The sequence below is a fragment of the Phyllobates terribilis genome, unplaced genomic scaffold (assembly GCF_046119375.1).
Source record: "Phyllobates terribilis strain yellow unplaced genomic scaffold, ASM4611937v1 Scaffold_2__4_contigs__length_985480577, whole genome shotgun sequence".
Classification (NCBI taxonomy): Eukaryota; Metazoa; Chordata; class Amphibia; order Anura; family Dendrobatidae; genus Phyllobates; species Phyllobates terribilis.
The window spans coordinates 371924824-371948488 of record NW_027362762.1 but is presented as its reverse complement, the minus strand read 5'-3'; the positions used below and the strand labels follow the sequence as shown (position 1 = coordinate 371948488).

General features: G+C 41.6%; 1 protein-coding gene across 1 annotated transcript in view; it reads right to left on the bottom strand.

Annotated features, from left to right (window-relative positions):
• The window catches only part of SEPTIN10 (septin 10), an 82552-nt gene that overhangs the window by 42733 nt on the left and 16154 nt on the right, over nucleotides 1-23665 (bottom strand). Inside the window, exons 2-7 of the mRNA XM_073664744.1 lie at nucleotides 14041-14112; nucleotides 13687-13801; nucleotides 7613-7808; nucleotides 4904-5090; nucleotides 2874-3035; nucleotides 1230-1326 (exon numbers count right to left, since the gene is read on the bottom strand). Of these exons, the coding sequence (XP_073520845.1) occupies nucleotides 1230-1326; nucleotides 2874-3035; nucleotides 4904-5090; nucleotides 7613-7808; nucleotides 13687-13801; nucleotides 14041-14112 (829 nt within the window). The remainder of the gene's footprint in view (nucleotides 1-1229; nucleotides 1327-2873; nucleotides 3036-4903; nucleotides 5091-7612; nucleotides 7809-13686; nucleotides 13802-14040; nucleotides 14113-23665) is intronic.

Genomic DNA, 23665 nt, shown 5'->3' with positions numbered 1-23665 from the left:
AATTATTGATAGATGTACAGGGTGGGCCATTTATATGGATACACCTAAATTAAATGGGAATGGTTGGTGATATCAACTTCACAGCATAGACAAACGCCTTCAGATGACCCCAAAGATAAAAGTCTAAGGGGGTCAGATCGGGAGACCGTGGTGGCCATTCAACTGGCCCACGACGACCAATCCACTTTCCAGTAAACTGTTCATGTAGGAATGCTCGAACTTGACACCCATAATGTGGTGGTGCACCATCTTGTTGGAAAAACTCAGGGACGTGCCATCTTCAGTTCATAAAGAGGGCAACACATCATCATGTAGCAATTTCAGATATCCAGTGGCATTGAGGTTTCCATTGATGAAGAATGGCCCCACTATCTTTGCACCCTATATACCACACCATACCATCAAGATACGAGATGTGCTGCATCTGAAACAACGGATAGTGGAAGCCTGTGCTAGCATTTCTTCTGTGGTGTTGCTATCAGTGTGTCAAGAGTGGGAGAAGAGGGTTGCATTGACAATCCAACACAATGGGCAGCACTTTGAACACATTTTATAAGTGGTCATAAACTTGTAAAAAACTCATGAAAGAATAAAGTTAAGTTAAAACCAAGCACACCATTGTTTTTCTTATGAAATTCTCAATAAGTTTGATGTGTCACATGACCCTCTTCCCATTGAAAAAAATAAAGTTGGATCCAAAATGACAGACTCCAAAATGGCCACCACCCATCAGGAAAAGTTTTCCCCCTCCCATATACTAATGTGCCACAAACAGGAAGTTAATGTCACCAACCATTCCCATTTAATTTAGGTGTATCCATATAAATGGCCCACTCTGTAGAAGTGAAGATAACAAAACTGCTGTCAAATAACGAGACAATGTCCCCGATTTATCAAAGCTTTTACGCCCAAAAAGTGGCATAAAATTTGGGAGAGAAAGGAGTTGTTTGCCCAAAATGCAAATTATCACTTTTGGGTATCTAAAAAAAAAAAACAGCAAATTTGCAGCACGCTCAAATGTCTGTGGAGAATTGCAATGTCTACATGAAGCCTGGTCCATTTCTCCCACATATGGAAACTAAGCAGAATCATATTGAAACTACAGCTCTTACAACTGTATCGCATGCAGAATCAGAGGGGAAATTTATTCGAGAGATGCTAAATTTTGGCTAGACACAGCTTTTTGTTACAAGCATAGTCTTGAATATGAAGAAGGTGTATTTCTTTACCTTGCACAGTACCCCATGGATACTGCCGAGCCTTTACCATTTTGTTTCCAATCTTAACTTCCTCCATACTCCCAACTACTGCAAAAGGAAGCTGAGTCTGAGGCAAGAAAAATAAAAAAAAGGCAAATTAACAAACATTTATCGCAGTCTCAAGTTATCGTACAACTACCGTATTTTTCGGACTATAAGATGCACTTTTTTCCTCCAAAATTTTGAAGGAAAATGGGGGATGCGTCTTATAGTCCGAATGTTGCTGGGGGGTATAAAATATATATATATATATATATATATATATATATATATATATATATATATTTATATATTGTGCTGGGGGGAGCGATTGCGGTGGAGGAACGGGGCTCAGGAGGCAGTAGCCGCCTACAGCAGCCTACACTGTCCCCGCTGCTAAAGAAAATTAATATTCACTGCTCCCCACGCTCATAGGCGTGGGGAGCACTGAATATTCATGCTCCTTAATAGCGGCACACAGTGTATCAGCAGCGCGGCTCCTGCTGCTGCCGGGCGATCGCGTGTGCCCGCTATTAAAGGGCATAAATATTCACCCCCTCTCCATGCCCATGTGTGTGGTGAGGGGGTGAATATTCATGCCCTTTAATAGCGGGCACACGCTTTCGCACGGCAGAAGCAGGAGCCGTGCTGCGGCTACGCTGTGTGCCGCTATTAAGGAGCATGAAGTCACTGCTCCCCGCGCACACAGTCCCGGCGTGGGGAGCAGTGACTTCCGGCAGCTGATCTCTCCTTGAGAGCCGCGTATGGCAGTGACGTCATGCGCGGCTCACATGTAGAGATCAGTGCGGGCAGACAGGATGCAGCGCTGGAGGAGAGAGAAGAAAGGTGAGTAGGAGTGTTTATTTTTTATGTGCAGCCTGATGGGGATTAGGGAGACCATGCATACTATGATAAGGATGAAGGGTGCCATGCATACCAGGATAAGGATGAAGGGTGCCGTGCATACCAGGATAAGGATGAAGGGTGCCATGCATACCAGGATAAGGATGAGGGGTGCCATGCATACCAGGATAAGGATGAGGGGTGCCATGCATACCAGGATAGGGATGAGGGGTGCCATGCATACCAGGATAAGGATGAGGGGTGCCATGCATACCAGGATAGGGATGAGGGGTGCCATGCATACCAGGATAGGGATGAGGGGTGCCATGCATACCAGGATAGGGATGAGGGGTGCCATGCATACCAGGATAAGGATGCGGGGTGCCATGGATATCAGGATGGAGGGGTGCCATGCATATCAGGATGGGGATGGGAGCCACGTATAATAGGAAGGGGGGGGGCATATCTACCAGGATGGGGGGATATCAGAATTGGGGGACATTACCCCTATTCTAGTGTCAGCAGCAGACCCGCTCCCCCTTAACAGTGCATCGTGACCACATTTTTTGCTTACATTTTTTTTTCTATTTTCCTCCTCTAAAACCTAGGTGCGTCTTATGGTCCGAAAAATACGGTAGTTTACTCTACATATTACAATACTTACTAACGGAAAAGCAGAAAAAAAGTTTAACTTGTTAGGCATTGTAATGTCAGGACCATAAAATACAACAACCCATAATGGGGACAGAGATGGACGACTAATGATGTAAATGCACATTACTGGAGACTTACATTCATTGACGCATTCAGCTTGCTGATGGTCTCATCATCAGTCGGAAACTGGTAGATCTGTACGCCATTGCTCACCAGCTCACTCATCAGCTTGGTTTTGAACTTCTGTAACTCTGACTTTGAGATCACATCTGCTTTAGCAATGACAGGTATGATATTCACCTGAGAAGGAGCACATTCCACATGTGAGATAAAAGACAACTCATGTGGACCCCTGGATAGAACGTCAGTCTACAGAATGGAACACTAAAATGAACAATACATAATAGCTGTGCTAAATACTGTCATTTCTCTGTTCCATAGTACCTTGGGATTTTCAGTGGCACCAGAACTAGTCTCTGCTGTGACTGACAGATGTGTGATGATCGCTGTGACTGACAGATATGTGATGACCGCCCAATGTTGTAACCTTCACTTATTTAAGATGAACCTGCCATCAGATTCATGCTATCCGAACCACGAGCCGGATGAATCAGACACTGGCTGCACGATTACAGCCTGGTACGTTTTATTCTGTAAGAGTAAGCATACTTTAACCCCTTCCAGACATGGCCACTTTCCATTTTTAATTTTCTTTCCCCTTCTTCCAATAGCCATAACTTTTTTTTTTTTTTTTCACTTAGAAGTATGAGGGCTTGTCTTCTGCAGGATGAGTTGTACTTTTTAATAATAACATTCATTTTACCACATACTGTACTGGAAAACAGGAAAAAAAAATCATTGTTTTCATATAATTATTTAATTAACTGTTTTTTGGGAACTGTTTTATGACTTACATTGTGAGGCAAAAATTACCTTATGATTCTCCTCGGCAGGACGATTGTGGCGATACCAAACTTGTTTAGTTTTTTTATTATTTTAGTAAAAAAGAAACAAGGAAAAAAAAGGAAAATTTGTAAAAAAAAAACATTTTTTTTGACTGTTTGCCATTTTCCGAGACCTGAAACATTTTAAATTTTTGTGGGGTGAGACATTGTTTTTTTTTGGGTTAGATATGACATTTTGATTGCTACTTGCAGCATTTTTTGCAGCGTTTGTACAGACCAAAAATACCTACAATTTTTCGGTTTGAATTTTTTTCTGTTTACAGCGTTTACCATTTGTGTTAATTAATTTTATATTTGGATAGATTTGACTTTTATGGACGCACCAATGTCACATGTGTATTTTTTTATTTTTGTAATATCTTTATTTTTAATGGGGAAAAGGAGGGTGATTGGATCTTTTATTTTTTTCATGTTTTTAAAACTTTTTTTTTTTTTTTTTTTTTTTACTTTTCACTTAACTTCAATTTATTAGTTTCCTTACGGAACTTGAACCTGCGATCATCTGCTCGTTTGTACTATATACAGCAATACCACAATATTGCTGTATACAGAAAAAAATCACAGTCTCCTTTGAATCCCAGCCACAAGCTGGGTTTCAACAGAGCTTTGTGATGACAGGCACAGAGATCTTCAATAGACCCCGGTTATCATAGCAATCCATTGGCGCCCCGCGATGACATCGCTGGACAGCAGATGGGTGTATAGAATGACACACTCCTATGTCGGCTCACTGTTAAATGGCCTTGTCAATCTTGACAGCGGCATTAACAGGTTAACAGTTGTGGGCTGAGCTCTGTTTCACCAGTGGCTGTCAAAGGCATGTTCTGGCTGTGTATCACAGACATTATTTGACGGGTATGGAGGGGGCTCATGAGCGTACACCCGCTCCTGACTTGTGCCCTACATGTACGGCGGATGTTTGGAAGGGGTTAAAGAGTCAGACAGCTTTTTAAAGTATATTTACTCAGAAAACCACAGTATTTCACAGTAAAACATACCAGGCGGCAATAGCACAACCAGTGTCTGATTCATGCTGCTTGTGGGTCAGGCAGCATGAATCTAATGACAGGTTTCCTTTAAAGTCATATGATGAGCTTAAAGTCCCCTAAACCGGTATAAGATGGGATCCTTTGCAAAATGTCAAGCTTCAGCTAAATCAATGAAGACTAACTATCAATGATTCAGGTCATCAGAACATAGTACCTTGCTTTCTAGCTTCTTCATGGTTATGAGATCAAGAGACTTGAGGGAATGTCCAGTGGGCGCGATGAAGTAAAGGCACACATGAATGCGAGTGTCATGGAACTTGTACAATAATCTTTTTATCTTCAACTCTTCTTGTAAATAGGCTTCAAACTGTGTGTCAATATAGTCCACGATGGGCATGTAGCTGGAAGAGAATAAAATGTTGGCTACAACAGTTGAAAAGACTCACTCAACAGCTGATATAACTGTGCTCACCAAAGAGGCCCCAACTGATCCGTATGTATGAGGCCGCCTATTTATCTCTTCTAGGGTATGTGCATGCAACGTCTTTATCAGGCGAATTCCACCCGTCTGCTCTTCTCAAGAACACCGTACACATGAGGGTCTGTCCACGACTTGTTCTAGCCATTAGTATGTGTATGGAATGCCTCCAGTGTATAACTTTAAGGCCATGGCCACACTATCAGTATTTGGTCCGTATTTTTTCTCAGGAGTGGGAGCCAAAACCAGATGAGGAACAATAAGAGAAAAGGTATAATTGAAACAAGTCACCAATTCTGCATTTATCACCCACTCCTGAGAAAAAAATACTGACCAAATACTGATAGTGGGGCCGTGGCCTAAGCGTATCTATTGGCCTTCACTGACGGAAGGCTGCAACGCACCACACTCTTTGGACACACAGTCAGATGCATTGCTAATATGCCAAAAAATGTCTGCTCCTGCATACTGATGCAGAGTATGTCAAATGGGCAATCATTCTACATATGTCGGGGCAGTGTGCTGTAGTATACCTTTTTTGGCCTATGAGAAACCCATCTGACTCTATGTCCAAAGAGTGGGATATTTTACATCCTTATGTCATAGGCGACATAAGGCTGGTACAATGAAGAAAACAGCCTTTAAAAGGGTTGTCCACCTATGAGGATATTTTTTTTCTTACTTAAAGAGGTTGTCCACTACACTAACTCAGTTACTGTTTTTTTGCCATAAATGGCAAACAATAATGCCCTAAAGAACTCCCATATACCTTTTCTACCAATATTCACGTTGTTTTATGCCCGTTTCACTTCCTGTAAACTGGCATCAGCTTTGCTGTCACAGTCAACACATCATTTTAAGAATCCCCTGCTCCCTTCCGACTATATTTTCCATCAGCTCTTGTGCTGAGCTACAACCCAGCAGTGATGACACCCCCGGTAACTCCACCTAAACCCGTCCCACGGCTCCCTAAGCGAAGCGCACAGCCTCAGCACAACATCCTGTCCAGGTCACTGCTGCAGGAAAGCCACTGAAAGAGTGCAGAGAACTAACACAAAGCACCAGAACAACAGCATATAGATACAAGAGAGTGCTCTGGATGGAGAAATGTGCAGGGAGCTGTGTCTCCAACTGTATGCACAAAAGCAGTGAGTGAGCTCTGCTGAATAGAGCCCCGCCCACACCCTCAGCATGAAAGTCACATGACTGATGTCACGCCAAATTCCAAAGTCAGGGACAATCTGACCTAACATCACAAGAAGTCAGAGAATTCTCAGCCAGGCATTATGTAACCAGGTGAGAATCTCAAGTTACAAAAAGATTTGGGAACGCAAAGTATTTACAAAAGAGCTTATCTATTGCAGTTAGTACACATGAAAGAGAAATAATAAAGTAGTGGCAAACTCCTTTACATGCATGTTATTAAAATCTATTTTGCCATTGGGTTTCATTAAAACATGTTCACCTTTTGCCTTTTATAGTCTCTGGTTGTTCTGCTTATTACTGACTGCAGAGTGAGTTAATCGAGAATCCGTCAGTCAGGACTCTATAACTGTCTGACAGGGAGTTTGTAACGTTTAGATCTGTCTTTTTCTGAGCTGCTCTCAGCTGATTGATGACCATAGACCACATCAAAGTGGAATGTGCAGGGAAACAAAGAGCCTTCAAATGCAAAACGATGCAAAATTTGTAATGAAACCCAAGTGCAAAATGAATTTTAGCCCCAAATACAAGCTTTTAAGCAAAAATAATAAATGTCTCCGAAGATGAACAACCCCTTTAAAACATGAGAATTTGGTATGTATGGGTTAAGAAAGAAAAAAAAAAGGTTAAAGAGTGCTCTATGTTGATGTGTAATATGCCCTATCCTCTATTTCTCAAGGGAGAAAAGCAGATAACAGCAGTGTTGGTAGTGGGTACAGCAGAGTATGTGGGGTTAGATGAAAGCCGTCAGCTAAATGGCATGGGCCGATGGCTTTTCAGTTATATGGCCACTGGACGATTTAGCTCTGTTGACATGTCTGTTTTAGTGAATATGGTACTTGTATTCCCTGTGAAACAGCAATGCTGGAGTATTTTTTCTGCATTTTGCTGCTCCCCTGTTACTCTTACTGGAAATGTATAAAATTAATTGCTGACTGAGCAGTATCATTTCCCAAACCACGGATGCTCTTCTCTACACAATCTGACGCTATCGTATCACTTATGACAGTGCAGGGACATACTTCATTGAAAGGGAGAATGGTAAACCCAGGTGTCAAATTTATTCATGTATTCCCAGAAGGAATAACAGAGAAACAGCAGAACACAGAAGAAACGATGCTCCAGCATTATTACGTCATAAAGAATGCAAATATTTACTATAACAGGCATGTCAGGAGAGCCGAGTCCTCTACATTTCCCAGTTTAAATATCCATTGCAAGGCAAGTTGTGCAGAACATTACCTGTCTTCTTTGTTTATCTGGTCCCCAAAGCCCACCGTATTCACAATAGTCAGCTTCAAGCGCACATTGCTCTCAAGGAGGTCATATGTTTGGGCTTTTAACTTTACAGAAGGCTCAAAATGACTTGATTCATTTTCTTCAAAATTAGTATTGAACAGGGTGTTGATCAGTGTTGACTTGCCAATCCCAGTCTCCCCTAAAGTAAGAACCAGATAAAGTGTTTGAGATATGAATTCAGCAATTAGTTAGTAGCCTTGCTTGGTTTATTCACATTGCCCAAAGGGTGACTGGGTTGTTTATTAAAGAATATTTTTGCTTTATGGTGAAGAAACAGGTCGAAGACTATTTGTGGTTCGGAGTGTATAGCAGACAGTTCTTACAAGTGGTTTTCAATGCTGTTTTGCCCATTGAAGTCAATGACTAACCACAATAATTTTATATATATATATATACACACACACAGTACAGACCAAAAGTTTGGACACACCTGCTCATTTAAAGATTTTTCTGTATTTTCATGACTTTGAAAATTGTACATTCACACTGAAGGCATCAATACTATGAATTAACACATGTTGAATTATATACTTAACAAAAAAGTGTGAAACAACTGAAAATATGTCTTATATTCTAGGGTCTTCAAAGAAGTCACCTTTTGCTTTGATGACTGCTTTGCACACTCTTGGCATTCTCTTGATGAGCTTCAAGAGGTAGTCACCGGAAATGGTCTTCCAACAATCTTGAAGGAGTTCCCAGAGATGCTTAGCACTTGTTGGCCCTTTTGCCTTCACTCTGCGGTCCAGCTCACCCCAGACCATCTCGATTGGGTTCAGGTCTGGCGACTGTGGAGGCCAGGTCATCTGGCGTAGCACTCCATCACTCTCCTTCTTGGTCAAATAGCCCTTACACAGCCTGGAGGTGTGTTTGGGGTCATTGTCCTGTTGAAAAATAAATGATGGTCCAACTAAACGCAAACCGGATGGAATAGCATGCCGCTGCAAGATGCTGTGGTAGCCATGCTGGTTCAGTATGCCTTCAATTTTGAATAAATCCCCAACAGTGTCATCAGCAAAGCACCCCCACACCATCACACCTCCTCCTCCATGCTTCACGGTGGGAACCAGGCATGTAGAGTCCATCCGTTCACCTTTTCTGCGTCGCACAAAGACATGGTGGTTGGAACCAAAGATCTCAAATTTGGACTCATCAGACCAAAGCACAGATTTCCACTGGTCTAATGTCCATTCCTTGTGTTCTTTAGCCCAAACAAGTCTCTTCTGCTTGTTGCCTGTCCTTAGCAGTGGTTTCCTAGCAGCTATTTTATCATGAAGGCCGGCTGCACAAAGCCTCCTCTTAACAGTTGTTGAAGAGATGTGTCTGCTGCTAGAACTCTGTGTGGCATTGACCTGGTCTCTAATCCGAGCTGCTGTTAACCTGCGATTTCTGAGGCTGGTGACTTGGATAAACTTATCCTCAGAAGCAGAGGTGACTCTTGGTCTTCCTTTCCTGGTTCGGTCCTCATGTGAGCCAGTTTCTTTGTAGCACTTGATGGTTTTTGCAACTGCTCTTGGGGACACTTTCAAAGTTTGCCCAATTTTTCGGACTGACTGACCTTAATTTCTTAAAGTAATGATGGCCACTCGTTTTTCTTTACTTAGCAGCTTTTTTCTTGCCATAATACAAATTCTAACAGTCTATTCAGTAGGACTATCAGCTGTGTATCCACCTGACTTCTGCACAACACAACTGATGGTCCCAACCCCATTTATAAGGCAAGAAATCCCACTTATTAAACCTGACAGGGCACACCTGTGAAGTGAAAACCATTTCCGGTGACTACCTCTTGAAGCTCATCAAGAGAATGCCAAGAGTGTGCAAAGCAGTCATCAAAGCAAAAGGTGGCTACTTTGAAGAACCTAGAATATAAGACACATTTTCAGTTGTTTCACACTTTTTTGTTAAGTATATAATTCCACATGTGTTAATTCATAGTTGTGATGCCTTCAGTGTGAATGTACAATTTTCAAAGTCATGAAAATACAGAAAAATCTTTAAATGAGAAGGTGTGTCCAAACTTTTGGTCTGTACTGTATATATATATATATATTTTTTTTTAAACCTAGCAATCCCTAAAACCACATGCTTATTAATCGCAAACTGTGAATTATCACTTACATGAAACACCTAGGCATTAAGCGCTTTTCTTAGGCCAGGTTCAGATGGACATATTTCACAATTTGTATACGGACCACCATGCCCAGACTGACTGAGGGTCTTTCCTGACCTGTAATTACAGCTTCATATATGCCTACGAGGATGTAAGTTCATGTAAGGAAACCTGTGATCAGTCCAAGTACTGCGGTCTCTATATGAACCATGAAATATGGCCGTCTGAACCCGGCTTTATTTATTTTAATATTGCTGTAAAATTTTGTTATTAGATCCCATTGTAGCACAACAACTAAATATATGTATGCAGAGCAGTGATCCAGTATTTCTGTAATATCCCTCAAAAAATTGCTTCCTCTAACTCATAAAAAAGACCAGTTACTTGCTATAAACATGTCATTTTTGTAACCCCTTTAATATCACATAATGTTAATTTATGCCATTTGGACTCAGGGGTTGTATATAGTGGGCTCAGATGGTGAGCCAGCATCATACCAAGTATGTTATACAGCTGGCATCTGCCTATAACAACAGCTCCAACAGTGGCTGTTTAACCATTTACTGACAACAGCATTTATATAGCTTGGCTGTTGGTATGATGTGATCATGAGGTGCCGATGGGTTACCACTGAAGCCTACTGGAGGCTCCATTGCTGGCATCTTAGTCCCTCTATAATGTCAAGTCTATGGGCTTCATAATAGAACAATTTATACCTTCCAATCCCCTAAAGAGACTACAAAGTAAAGTAAAAATAAAAAACTATTTAAAAAGACTAAAGTTTAAATCTCTAACTTTTCCAAGTTTAAAAAAACCAAACATTCAGTACAACAGCACGCATAAGCATCCGCTCTATCAAAATATACTATTTATAATAGGCAAGTTAAAAGCAGAAAATAATAGACCAGGATAAAAATTAACTATGTATGGCAAATGACAGGTTCTCTCTAATAACTATCCTTTTCTGAAAAGAAAAGCTCTCACCAAAACACGCCTGCAGAGACTCCACTTTTCAGCTCTCTCATCCCCCTGTTTATATAGATTGAAATGCAATAAAGGTTCCCCACTTTCAAAAAAAATATTAGCAATCTCACACAAATTGTATATCACTAAATAAAACAAACTGTATTTGTGACAAAACTACAAGAAAAAGGGTTGGGCACTAACATTTCATTACAGGATGTGTGCCAGATCCGACTGGATGAAATCCAGCCAAAGATTAAGCAGAAGTGTGTACTCCAGAGAAGATCAATCCCTGCTCCTGCTTTTCCTCTCCATACACAACATAGAAGTTCTCTGGTGATGGTAGAAGGAACTCAGAAAATGTACGACTGATACTGAGATGTGGAAGATAGCAGAACTGCTATAAATAAGAAACATGATATGAATCTAATGAAGCAATGCAGTCAGAGTATTTCATGGCCTTTACAGCTGTTGCTGTATGGAAGGCCACTCTGTATGTCATATTTATAAGTCATGTACTTCTACAACTGATCATCTTTTCTGTAGCTATCTTTGACTTTGATACATAAAAAGGCTTAAATGGGACTTTGTTTCATGATGACAACACGGAGCATAAGACACCTTGAAATATCTCAATTTTTTTGCAACTTTTGCTATTTTTACCCCAGTCCTAGCCAGCTCTGTCAAAGTGGGCACAGCTGTGGTGGGACAAGGCATGGTGAGGCCAGCCTGGCAAATTAATCAAAATTATGCCAGATATTAACTCCAGGCCCCGACTGGACTAACATTTCTGGTGGAGGTGCACAACAGTTGTAAAATGTGCCTAATTCATTAAGAAGCATACTACTAATGCCAGTGTTGCCTTCATTAAGACTGGCATACAAAATGCCAGTCTTAATGAATTAAGCCGCTAATGTTTTATCATCTTGGCGTGATACGACACTTGGCCAAGAATCATTTGCCATTCACTCCGCAGGTTTTTTACTTCTGTCCTGCTTACAAGGTGGAAATGAAGATGTGTAAACAGAGGATATGCTGCAGACAATATGTAAAATATATGAGGACCAAACAATCATAGTAGCAATGGTTAACCCCTATACAGTTTCCTTGCTGCACATGAAAATGGATCTACTAGCAAGTGCCAATTGACTGGTTATACCATTGAGCAATGCTCGTTTTAGACAGGAATCTGTCTGTGTAAACCTGCCCTTAGATGGTATTCCCCTTCAAGTTGCTTTATCTTGTTCATTATTGTTACCAAGCAAAATAAATACTTGTTTATATTGGGTAAACAGAGATAGATAGAGAGATAGAGCTGTGCTCAAAAGTTTACATACCCCAGCAGAATTTTTCCTTTCTTGCACTTGTTTCAGAGAATATGAATAACAAAAAAACTTTTTTCTCCACTCATGGTTATTAGTTGGGTGAAGCCATTTATTGTCAAACTACTGTGTTTTCTCTTTTTAGCTCTTAATGACAACCAAAAACATCCAAATGACCCTGATCAAAAGTTCACATATCCCAGTTCTTAATACCGCGTGTTGCCCCCTCTAACATCAGTAACATCTTGAAGTCTTTTGTGGTAGTTGTGGATGAGGTTCTTTATTTTCTCAGATGGCAAATCCTCCAGTTCCTGTAAATTCCTGGGCTGTCTAGCATGATCTGTGCGCTTGAGATCTCCCCAGAGTGGCTCAATGATATTGAGGTCAGGAGACTGAGATCGCCACTCCAGAACCTTCACTTTGTTCTGCTGTAGCCAATTACAGGTCGACTTGGCCTTGTGTTTTGGATCATTGTCATGTTGGAACGTCTAAGTACGTCCTATGAGCAGCTTCCGGGCTGATAAGTGCAAATTTGCCGATAACGTGCTGCATTCATCTTTCCTTCAACTTTTACCAAGTTTCCTGTGCCTTTGTAGCTCACATATCCCCAAAACATCAGCGATCCACGTCCGTCCTTCACAGTAGGAATGGTGTTACTTTCATCATAGGCCTTGTTGAGCTCTCTCCAAATGTAACGTTTATGGTTGTGGCCAAAAAGTTAAATTTTGGTCTCATCACTCCAAATTACCTTGTCCCAGAAGTTTTGAGGCTTGTCTCTGTGCTGTTTGGCATATTGTAGGCGAGATACTTTGTGGCATTTGCGCAGTAATGGCTTTCTTCTGGCGACACGACCATGCAGCCCATTTTTCTTCAAGTGCCTCCTTATTGTACATCTTGAAACAGCCACACCGCCAGTTTTCAGAGAGTCCTGAATTTCAGCTGATGTTATTTGTGGGTTTTTCTTTGCATCCTGAAAAATTTTCCAGGCAGTTTTGGCTGAAATTTTTGTTGGTCTACCTGACCGTGGTTTGATTTTTACAGAGCCCCTGATTTTCCATTTGTTAATCACATTTTGAACGCAGTAGACTAGCATTATCAATTCCTTGGTTAATTTTTTTGTATCCCTTTCCTGTGTTATACAGTTCAGCTACCTTTTCCCGTAGATCCATTGACAATTCTTTTGCTTTCCCCATGACTCACAATCCAGAAATGTCAGTGGCTGGATGAAAGATGCCAGAGTCTGTCTGGATCCCAGAATCTCACTCAGCTTTTATGCACACACACTGATAACAAGCAAACAGGTCATAGGTTAGGATGTTACCTTTAGTAGCCATTCAAACCCATTTGTGTCAAATTCTGTGCATGTTATCAGGCCAAAATCACCAGGGTATGTGAACTTTTGATCAGGGTCATTTGGATGTTTTAGGTTGTCATTAAGATTTAAAAAGAGAAAACACAGTAGTTTGACAATAAATGGCTTCACCCAACCAATAACCATGAGTGGAGAAAAAAGCTTTTTTGTTATCAGTCATATTCTCTGAAACAAGGCCAAGAAAGGAAAAATTCTGCCGGGGTATGTAAACTTTTGAGCACAACTGTAGATAGATAGATGGATAGTTTACCTATGCATAAAATATTGAAGCAAAACCCTTCATGGACTGATCTATTAACCAGCTGATCCGGTAGACTGTCAAACCCCACATGACCGGAGAGAGGTAATGTACGGAAATTTTCATTCTGCTCAAAGAAAAAAAGGTTATAAGATTAAATAGGAATCAAGACTATTCCAGCTAACAAGTACTAATACAATATGCACAAACAATAAGCATACATCAATACATTAATATATCTAAATAGTGAAAAACATATTCTGTAAAAAAAACATAATACAGTATTGTTAAAATAAAGCCACTAACTCAGTCAATAAAGAAAACAACTTTAAAAAATATGGATAAACAGTTACGTGGAGAACTTACTTTACTGCCTTCTCCGGAACAGTCATCTGAAGGGTTTTGCGGGATCCTCATTCCAAAATTGGGCTGGCGAAGCTACAATAAAAACAGAATTATTTAATATAAGTTCCGTTTCTATTTTCACGTTACAAATAAAAACTAAAAATGTTTCAGTTCCTTATATTTGATACTTTGTAGCTCTTCTCACATATTTCATGTGCCAAACGTCTTCTCTTTCTAGTCCAAAAGCAAAAAAAAGGCCAAAACAAGAGACATTACTGTAGCAAATAAAGGAAAAGACCCTACATATCCCAAAGCAAAATTGTTCCCAGAGTTTGGGCAATGTTTTAAAGGGACCAACAGGGTTTACTGATCACACTGTAAGATGCGCAAATAAGCACCTACTGGCTTAACTTGTTACCTCATGTATTCACTTTCATTGACATGCCATCTTTTTCAGTAGGGCCACCTGCTTATCCACAAGGGCTGTCTGTCTTGGAATACAGATGCATATACTAGTAAGTACCAGTATATGCATTTTTTTAAATCTATTCCTTAGCAGTAGCTAAAATACAGCTGGCGAAACCCTTTAATGTGAGCCGAACCTACTTATTTCAGCAGGACTGACAGATCATGTAATGTTTAGGGTCCTAGACCTCCCCAGTTGGATTAAAATAGGTTTCATCCTTTTATTCCCAGTGGAGATAATCTGCAGCCAGAGTTGGCTGGTAGCGGCTACCTCCCTTGTTTCTATGCTATATACACCCAAGCTTTGCCAAACCATCAAGCATGTATATCTAGGGGATGTCAATCTAGAATGATAGCCGTCAGCCAATAGATATCTACTACACTCTATGGACAAGAGTACTGAGACACTCACGCCCATGCAGGTTTGATTGTTCCTGAGGCAGGGTTATGTCATCACAAAAAGTTCAAAATCAAGCAAGTGAACCAGTGTCTTCGTCATTCACTGTTATATCATGTTTTTAGGTATCCCCAATAATTCTTAAAATTTGTTCACTGTCAAATCCAATTGCAGTAATATTTTTATAAAATTTTACTTTTAATATATATTCATACTAAAATCCAAAATAGACAAACACACAAGTACCTAAGTTATTAAAACCAATCTGATACTAGTACATATTGTACACTGTATTGTTGCTGCTGTATCAATTATATAGCTAGTTGTGGAACACACCAGATGTATTGATGGCTTTTATGCTTGGAACCATCACCTATTGCAGTGGTTTAAATTGACTTAAATTTTCCTTTTGATATCACCACTAGCTTCCACACTTCTCTAGCACCTTACGCCCAGTGCCTACCACTATAAGATTATATACACTGCTCAAAAAAAAATAAAGGGAACACTTAAACAACAGAATATAACACCAAGTAAATCAAACTTCTGTGAAATCAAACTGTCCACTTAGGAAGCAACACTGATTGACAATCAATTTCACAAGCTGTTGTGCAAATGGAATAGACAATAGATGGAAATTATTGGCAATTATCAAGACACCCTCAATAAAGGAGTGGTTCTGCAGGTGGGGACCACAGACCACATCTCAGTACCAATGCTTTCTGGCTGCTGTTTTGGTCACTTCTGAATGTTGGTTGTGCTTTCACACTCGTGGTAGCATGAGACGGACTCTACAACCCTCAGAAGTTGCCCAGGTAGTGCAGCTCATCCAGGATGGCACATCAATGTGAGCTGTGGCAAGAAAGTTTGCTTTGTCTGTCAGCGTAGTGTCCAGAGGCTGGAGGCGCTACCAGGAGACAGGCCAGTACACCAGGAGACATGTAGGGTGCCGTAGGAGAGCAACAACCCAGCAGCAGGACCGCTACATCCGCCTTTTTGCAAGGAGGCACAGGAGGAGCACTGCCAGAGCCCTGCAAACTGACCTCCAGCAGGCCACAAATGTGCATGTGTCAGCACAAATGGTTAGAAACCGACTCCATCAGGTTGGTATGAGGGCCCGACGTCCACAGATGGGGGTTCTGCTCACAGCCTAACACCGTGCAGGACGCTTGGCATTTGCCACAGAACACCAGGATTGGCAAAGTCGCCACTGGCGCCCTGTGATCTTCATAGATGAAAGCAGGGTCACACTGAGCACATGTGGCAGACATGACAGAGTCTGGAGACGCCATGGAGAGCCATCTGCTGCCTGAAACATCCTCCAGCATGACCGGTTTGGCAGTGAGTCAGTAATGGTGTGGGGTGGCATTTCTTTGGAGGGCCGCACAGCCCTCCATGTGCTCGCCAGAGGTAGCCTGACTGCCATTAGGTACCGATATGAGATCCTCAAACCCATTGTGAGACCGTATGCTGGTGCGGTTGGCCCTGGGTTCCTCCTAATACAGGACAATGCCAGACCTCATGTGGCTGGAGTGTGTCAGCAGTTACTGCAAGATGAAGGAACTGAAGATATGAACTGGCCCACCCGTTCCCCAGACCTGAATCCGATTGAGCACATATGGGACATCATGTCTCGCTCCATTCACCAATGTCACGTTGCACCACAGGCTGTCCAGGCGTTGGCGGATGCTTTAGTCGAGGTCTGGGAGGAGATCCCATAGGAGACCATCCGCAACCTCATCAGTAGCATGCCCAGGCGTTGTAGGGAGGTCATACAGGCACGTGGAGGCCACACACACAATACTGAGCCTCATTTTGACTTGTTTTAAGGACATTACATCAAAGTTGGATCAGCCTGTAGTGTGTTTTTCCACTTTAATTTTGGGGGCGACTCCAAATCCAGGCCTCCATTGGTTAATAAATTTGATTTCCATTGATGATTTTTGTGTGATTTTGTTGTCAGCACATTCAATTTTGTACAAAACAAAGTATTCAATGAGAATATTTCATTCATTCAGATCTAGGATGTGTTATTTGCGTGATCCCTTTATTTTTTGAGCAGTGTAGTTTGCTTTTCGTAGTGCTGTATTATTCAATGGACACTATCTGGTGCTCTAATTGTTATAGCCCAGAGCACCTTACTTATTCATTCAGTCATTGCGCATTCCCATACACTTGAATCTTGGTATATTTATTTCATATGCTATTAGTGCATTAGTGCCCTATAGCTATTATAGCCCTACGCGTTTCATCAATCTATCATTACTACCTTGATTCTTCAGGGGCTAGGTAGCTCATACGGTCTACCTAGTGCACAATATCATCAGATCACTGATACATCACAGTATTCATAATGTGTCAGCATGGTTGCTAGCCGCCTAGCTAGCCGTGGCTAGCAACCATGCTGAAACATTATGAATACTGTTATATTTACACTATATAGACAATAGTATTGTTACACCTACAGGAGCTTTTGTGACATCCAAAGGCATTTATATGGAGTTTGATCCTCCTTTTCAGCTAAAACAGCATCTGGGGAGGCCTTCTACAAAATTGGAACAGAAAAGGGCCTTCCCATTACTGTTACCACAAAGATGGAAGCATTTGCTTGTCCAAAAGGTCTTGGCATGGTGAAGCATTAAGGATTTCATTCCATGAGACTAAAGGGTTTTGGCCACCTCTTAAAAACCCCACAGCATTTACCCTCCTCCACCAAACTTTACAGTTGGCACAATGCAGTCAGGCAGTTAATGTTTTCCAGGCATTTGCTAAACCAAGACTGCCAGATAGAGCTGCGTGATTTGTCACTCCACAAAACATGTTTCCATTACTTCGGAGTCCAGTGGTGCCGTGCTTTACACCACTCTATCCGACACTTGCCATTGTGCTTGGTGATGTAAGGCATGCATGCATGCAGCTGCTTAAACACGAAAATCCATTCCTTGAAATGCCCGATGCACAATTTTTTTGCTGATATTAATGTCAGAGGAAGATTGAAGTTCTGCAGTTGACGAGCCTGCAAAGCATTGATGACTTTTCCGCTATGTGCCTTAGCACTTGACAACCCAACTCTGTAACTTTAAGTAGTCTCCCCTTTATGGTTGAATTCATGTGGTCCTTAAATACTTCCACTTTTTGATATTACTACTCACAGTTAGATGATCATTGAATCATTGATCATTGAGGGAAGAAATTTTGTGACCTGACTTGTTACAATGGTAGCATCTTATTACAGCACCTTGTCATTCTTTACTAAATGTTAGTAAGGGTAGACTGGATGTCTAGATACTGGATTTCATAAGATCTGTAGTAATGGGACTGAATGAAAAGAACAAATTTGATGACTATGAGGCGTGTCCCAATACAATGTCCATATAGTGTGTACAGTCATGGCCAAAAGTATTGAGAATGAGACAAATAGTAATTTTTCCAAAGTTTACTGCTTCATTTTTTGTAATGGCAATTTGCATATACTCCTGAATGTCAAAGAGTGATCAGCTTAACAGCAATTACTGTACTTGCAAAGTCAATATTTGCCCAGAAAATTAACTTTAACCCCCAAAACACATTTTAACATCATTGCAGTCCTGCCTTAAAAGGAGCAGCTAACATCGTTTTAGTGATTGATCCATTAACACAGGTGTGGGTGTTGATGAGGACAGGGCTGGCGATCAATCAGTCATGATTAAATAAGAATGACATCACTGGACACTTTAAAAGGAGGCTGGTTCTTGGTATCATTGTTTCTCTTCAGTTAACCATGGATATCTCTAAAGAAACACGTGCAGCCATCATTGCATTGCACAAAAATGGCCTAACAGGGAAGAGTATCGCAGCTACAAAGATTGCACCTCAGTCAACAATCTATCGCATCATCAAGAACTTCAAGGAGAGAGCTTCCATTGTTGTCAAAAAGGCTCCAGGGCGCCCAAGAAAGACCAGCAAGCGCCAGGACCGTATCTTAAAACTGTTTCAGCTGCGGGATCGGACTACCAGCAGTGCCGAGCTTGCTCAGGAATGGCAGCAGGCTGGTGTGAGTGCTTCTGCACGCACTGTGAGGCGGAGACTCTTTGAGCAAGGGCTGGTTTCAAGGAGGGCAGCAAAGAAGCCACTTCTCTCCAGAAAAAACATCAGGGACCGACTAATATTCTGCAAAAGGTACAGGGAGTGGACTGCTGAGGACTGGGGCAAAGTCATTTTCTCTGATGAATCCCCTTTTCGATTGTTTAGGATATCTGGAAAACAGCTTATTCGGAAAAGAAGAGGTGAGCGCTACCACCAGTCTTGTCTCATGCCAACTGTAAAGCATCCTGAAACCATTCATGTGTGGGGTTGCTTCTCATCCAAGGGAATCGGCTCACTCACAGTCTTGCCTAAAAACACAGCCATGAATAAAAAATGGTACCAGAATGTCCTCCAAGAGCAGCTTCTCCCAACCGTCCACGAGCAGTTTGACGCCCAACAATGCCTTTTCCAGCAAGGTGGAGCACCTTGACATAAAGCAAAGGTGATAACTAAATGGCTCATGGAAGAAAACATAGAGATTTTGGGTCCATGGCCTGGAAACTCCCCAGATCTTAATCCCATTGAGAACTTGTGGTCAATCATCAAGAGACGGGTGGACAAACAAAAACCAACAAATTATGGCAAAATGCAAGCATTGATTATGCAAGAATGGACTGCTATCAGTCAGGATTTTGTCCAAAAGTTGATTGAGAGCATGCCAGGGAGAATTACAGAGGTCTTGAAGAAGAAGGGGCAACACTGCAAATATTGATTTGCTGCATTAACTCATTCTAACTGTCAATATAACCTATTGGTACTCATAATATGATTGCAATTATATTTCTGTATGTGATATAAACATCAGACAAACAATAATAAAAACCAGAGGCCATCAGATCATGTGAAAATATAATTTTGGTTTCATTCTCAAAACTTTTGGCCATGACTGTATATGGCCAGTTTTAGATTATCCCCCAATTTGTATGAATCTGCCAACAAATATCTAATAGGAGATAACATGTATTTGACAAACATTATGCCTTGCGTGTGCCATTGTTATATTTAAATTGTTGTTGTAATTAAAATTTTTATTTCAGAGATCAATAATACACATAAAAATAAGTAACGATGTAATATTATATATATATATATATAATAGAAGCAGATTCCTCTGATACTATATTTCTCCTCTAGGACTGATCATTCCCAATATTCTCAACTCACAGGCACAATCTGTCTTCAATGAATACAGACTTTCCCATTTGGCATTTGGTTCTCATAAGGTTCTATGGAGAGGGGAAGGAGGAGCTACCGGCAAACAAAGACATTCTGCTGCAAGTTCTACTTGACAAAGGTAGGCTACGTTCCCACGATGAGCTTTTAGTGAGTTTATGATGCTGCAAATTTTCTGTAGAATTTCTGCACCCATTAAGTAAAATAGGTTACTTGCATTTGTCGAAAATACACAGCATAAAAAAAAACTCACCAAAAGCTCATAGTGGTAACATAGCCTTACACTTTAATTGTATTGCAAAAACAATGACTACTAAAAGGAATACTAAATGGAAACTGTCAGCAGGTTTATGCTATGGAATTTGAGAGCAACATGACGTAGGGGCATAGACTCTGATTCAAACGATGTATCACTTAGTTTACTGGGTGCAGCAGTAGTGATAAAGTCACAGTTTTCAGATCTAGCAGTGCTCTAAATGTGGAGCCCTACATAACCCCACCCACACTTCTGATTGGCATCTTTCTGTGTACACTGTGCAAAGGCAGAAAGCTGCCAATCAGTGTTAGGGCGAGGCTTATACAGAGCAGTTGCCTAGGTGGCACGATACACCTAGTCCTGTAGTAATAATCTCCTGCTGATAAAACCGCAAAATACCTAGTAACTAATGCATTGTTGGAATCAGGGTATCAGTCCCTACATGCTGCTCTCAAATTACATAGCAAAACCTACTGACATATTCCCTTTACTAACATATTTCAGAAATACAAGCATTTTCATTTACAACTATTAATTATATAGTCTTTAAAGGGAATCTGTCACCCCCCCCCCTACTATTGCCATGCAGGTTATAGAAAAGTAAATCTATACTTACCTGTATGGCCCAGAGCAGAGGTCTGATTGCAGAGAAATCTGGTTTTATAAAGTCTGTTTTCCAGAGGCTTGGTATCTGGGGGACGCCAAGCAAACCCCTCCTATCTGCTTACTATTTCCCTAATCCCTCTGTGCTAAATTATCATATTCCCCCCTCCCCTGCACGTCACAGGGCCCTGTGACGTGCCCTGCTCTGCCTCCCCTCCCACGCTCCCATGGAGCGCGCTTTGTTTCCCTCCGGCCCTGTTTGGCTGCATGGTGCCAATGGAACGGAAGTCTCAGTGACTAACCGTCGCTTGCGCAATGCAAGGCTGCGGCGCAGTACGCAGCCAAACGGTGGCGGAGGGAAACAAACCGTGCTCCATGCATGCGCGGGAGGGGAGGCAGAGCAGGGCATGTCACAGGGTCCTGTGACGTGCAGGGGAGGGGGGAAAATGGTAATTTAGCACAGAGGCGATGAGTTAGGGGGAATAGTAAGTAGTTGGAGGGGTTTGCTTGGTGTCCCCCGGACGCCAAACCTCTAGAAAACAGTCTTTATAAACCAGATTTCTCTGCAATCAGACCTCTGCTATGGGCCATACAGGTATGTATAGATTTACTTTTCTAACACCAGCATGCCCATAGTAGAGGTCTGATAACGCCTAAGGGGGTGATAGATTCCCTTTAAAAAAATAAGAATAGGATCAACGAAGATTAAAAAAACTCATGAACTTGAACAGGAGTGATGCTGAATTCGCAAAATTTAGCAAAAAAAATGGCACTTTTTTTATTATTGTATAAACTGACTCAGCTATTATCTATATACGCAAATTTAAGATTTGTAATCAAGCTGACTAAAACACTACTGTCATGGACTCATAAAGGAAACAAGATTGTGTTAAAGGGGTTGTCCGGTCTAAAATTAAAAGTCTGCAGTCATTCCATGTGACTGCAGATCTATGAATCTCCCCAAGCGCAGGTACTGTGCACTGCGAGGATTCACCGGTTTCTGAGCTGGGAACGGCGGTGATGTATGTAATAGGCATACTCCGGGACAGAAGCCGTCTCATGGGTGCAGCCTCGCTCCATACAAGTGTATGGAGCAAGGGCGTGGCCATCAGGTGGGCATGGCCGTCCAGTGGGCGCGGTCTAGCTCTATACACTTGTATGGAGTGAGACCGTGCCCACTACATGGTTTCTGCCTGGGAGTATGCATATCGCATAAGTCACTGCCGTTTCCGGGTCAGAAAACGGCAAACCCTCGCAGCGCACAGTGCGTGCGCTAGGGGAGGGATTCAAAAGCCTGCAGTCACACAGTGACTGCAGACTTTTCATTTTAGATCAGACAACCACTTTAAGGATGTGAAAGTAAAAGCTTCAGCATATTCTATATGATACTGGCCACTATAATAAGACACTGGCTGCTGAAGAATGATCACACACCTAGGAGCTTCTCCAGCACAAAGATGTCTGTTCTCTGTAATGCTTCCAGCTCGCCCTCATTCCAGCAGTCAGTGAATACAGTGAGGTCTTTACAAGGCTGACAGGAAATACATTCATGTCTCTGACCTTCTTCTTAAATTGTTCACAGCTCTGGGAACAAATGCACATTCCACAGGGAGCACCAAATGACAACCTGAAATAGGACCTTCACTTCTCATTCTACATGCATTTACCAGTTCTGACATGACCAACCATACTGTAGACTATCAATCCAAAACCATTGTATATACAGTACGGTCCAGAAATATTTGGACAGTGAGACAAGTTTTGGCATTTTAGCTGTTTACCAAAACATATTCAAGATACAGTTATATAATCAATATGGACTTAAAGTACAGACTGTCAGCTTTAATTTGTGGGTATTCAAATCCTAACTGGAGTAAGGGTTTTAGGAATTACAGCTCTTTAATATGTAGCGGACTCATTTTAAAGAGACCAAAAGTCATTGGACAGTTAACTCGAAAGCTCTTTAAAGGACTGCATGGGCTATTCCCTTGTTAATCCATCATCAGTTAAAGAAGTTGTCCACTACTTTTTCATTGACGCTCTATCAAAAGGATAGGGCATCAATGTTTAATCGGCCGGGGTCCCGCACCCGGCACCCCCGCCGATCAGCTGTTTGTTATCGGTGGCCCCCAGCTGGAAATACTTACTCGCGGTGCTTGGCCATCCATCTGTAGGTGCTGCCGCGGGGTACTGCACATCCGCCTCCTATTCAATTCAATGGGACGGCCAAGCACGGCAAGAAAGTACTTCCAGCCGGTGGACGCCGACACCGATAACAGCTGATTGGCTGGGGTGCTGGGTGTGGGAACCTATCCTATGGATAGGGTATCAACGAAAAAGTAATGGACAACTTCTTTAAATAGGTAAAAGATCTGGAGCTGATTCCAGGTGTGGCATTTGCATTTGAACCCACAACATGCGGTCAAGGAGTTCTGAATGGCAGATAAACAGATCATCATTAGGCTGAAAAAAAAAAGAAGAAATCCATCAGAGAGACAGCAGAAATGTTAGTAGTGGCCAAATCAACAGTTTGGTACATTCTGGAAAAAAATAAAAAATTTTAAAAAAGAGCGTAGTGGTGAGCTTTGGAACTCAAAAAGTCCTGGACGTTCACAGAAGACTGCAGTGGCAGATGATTGCAGAATCCTTTCCATAGGGAAGAAAAACCCATTCACAACATACACCTA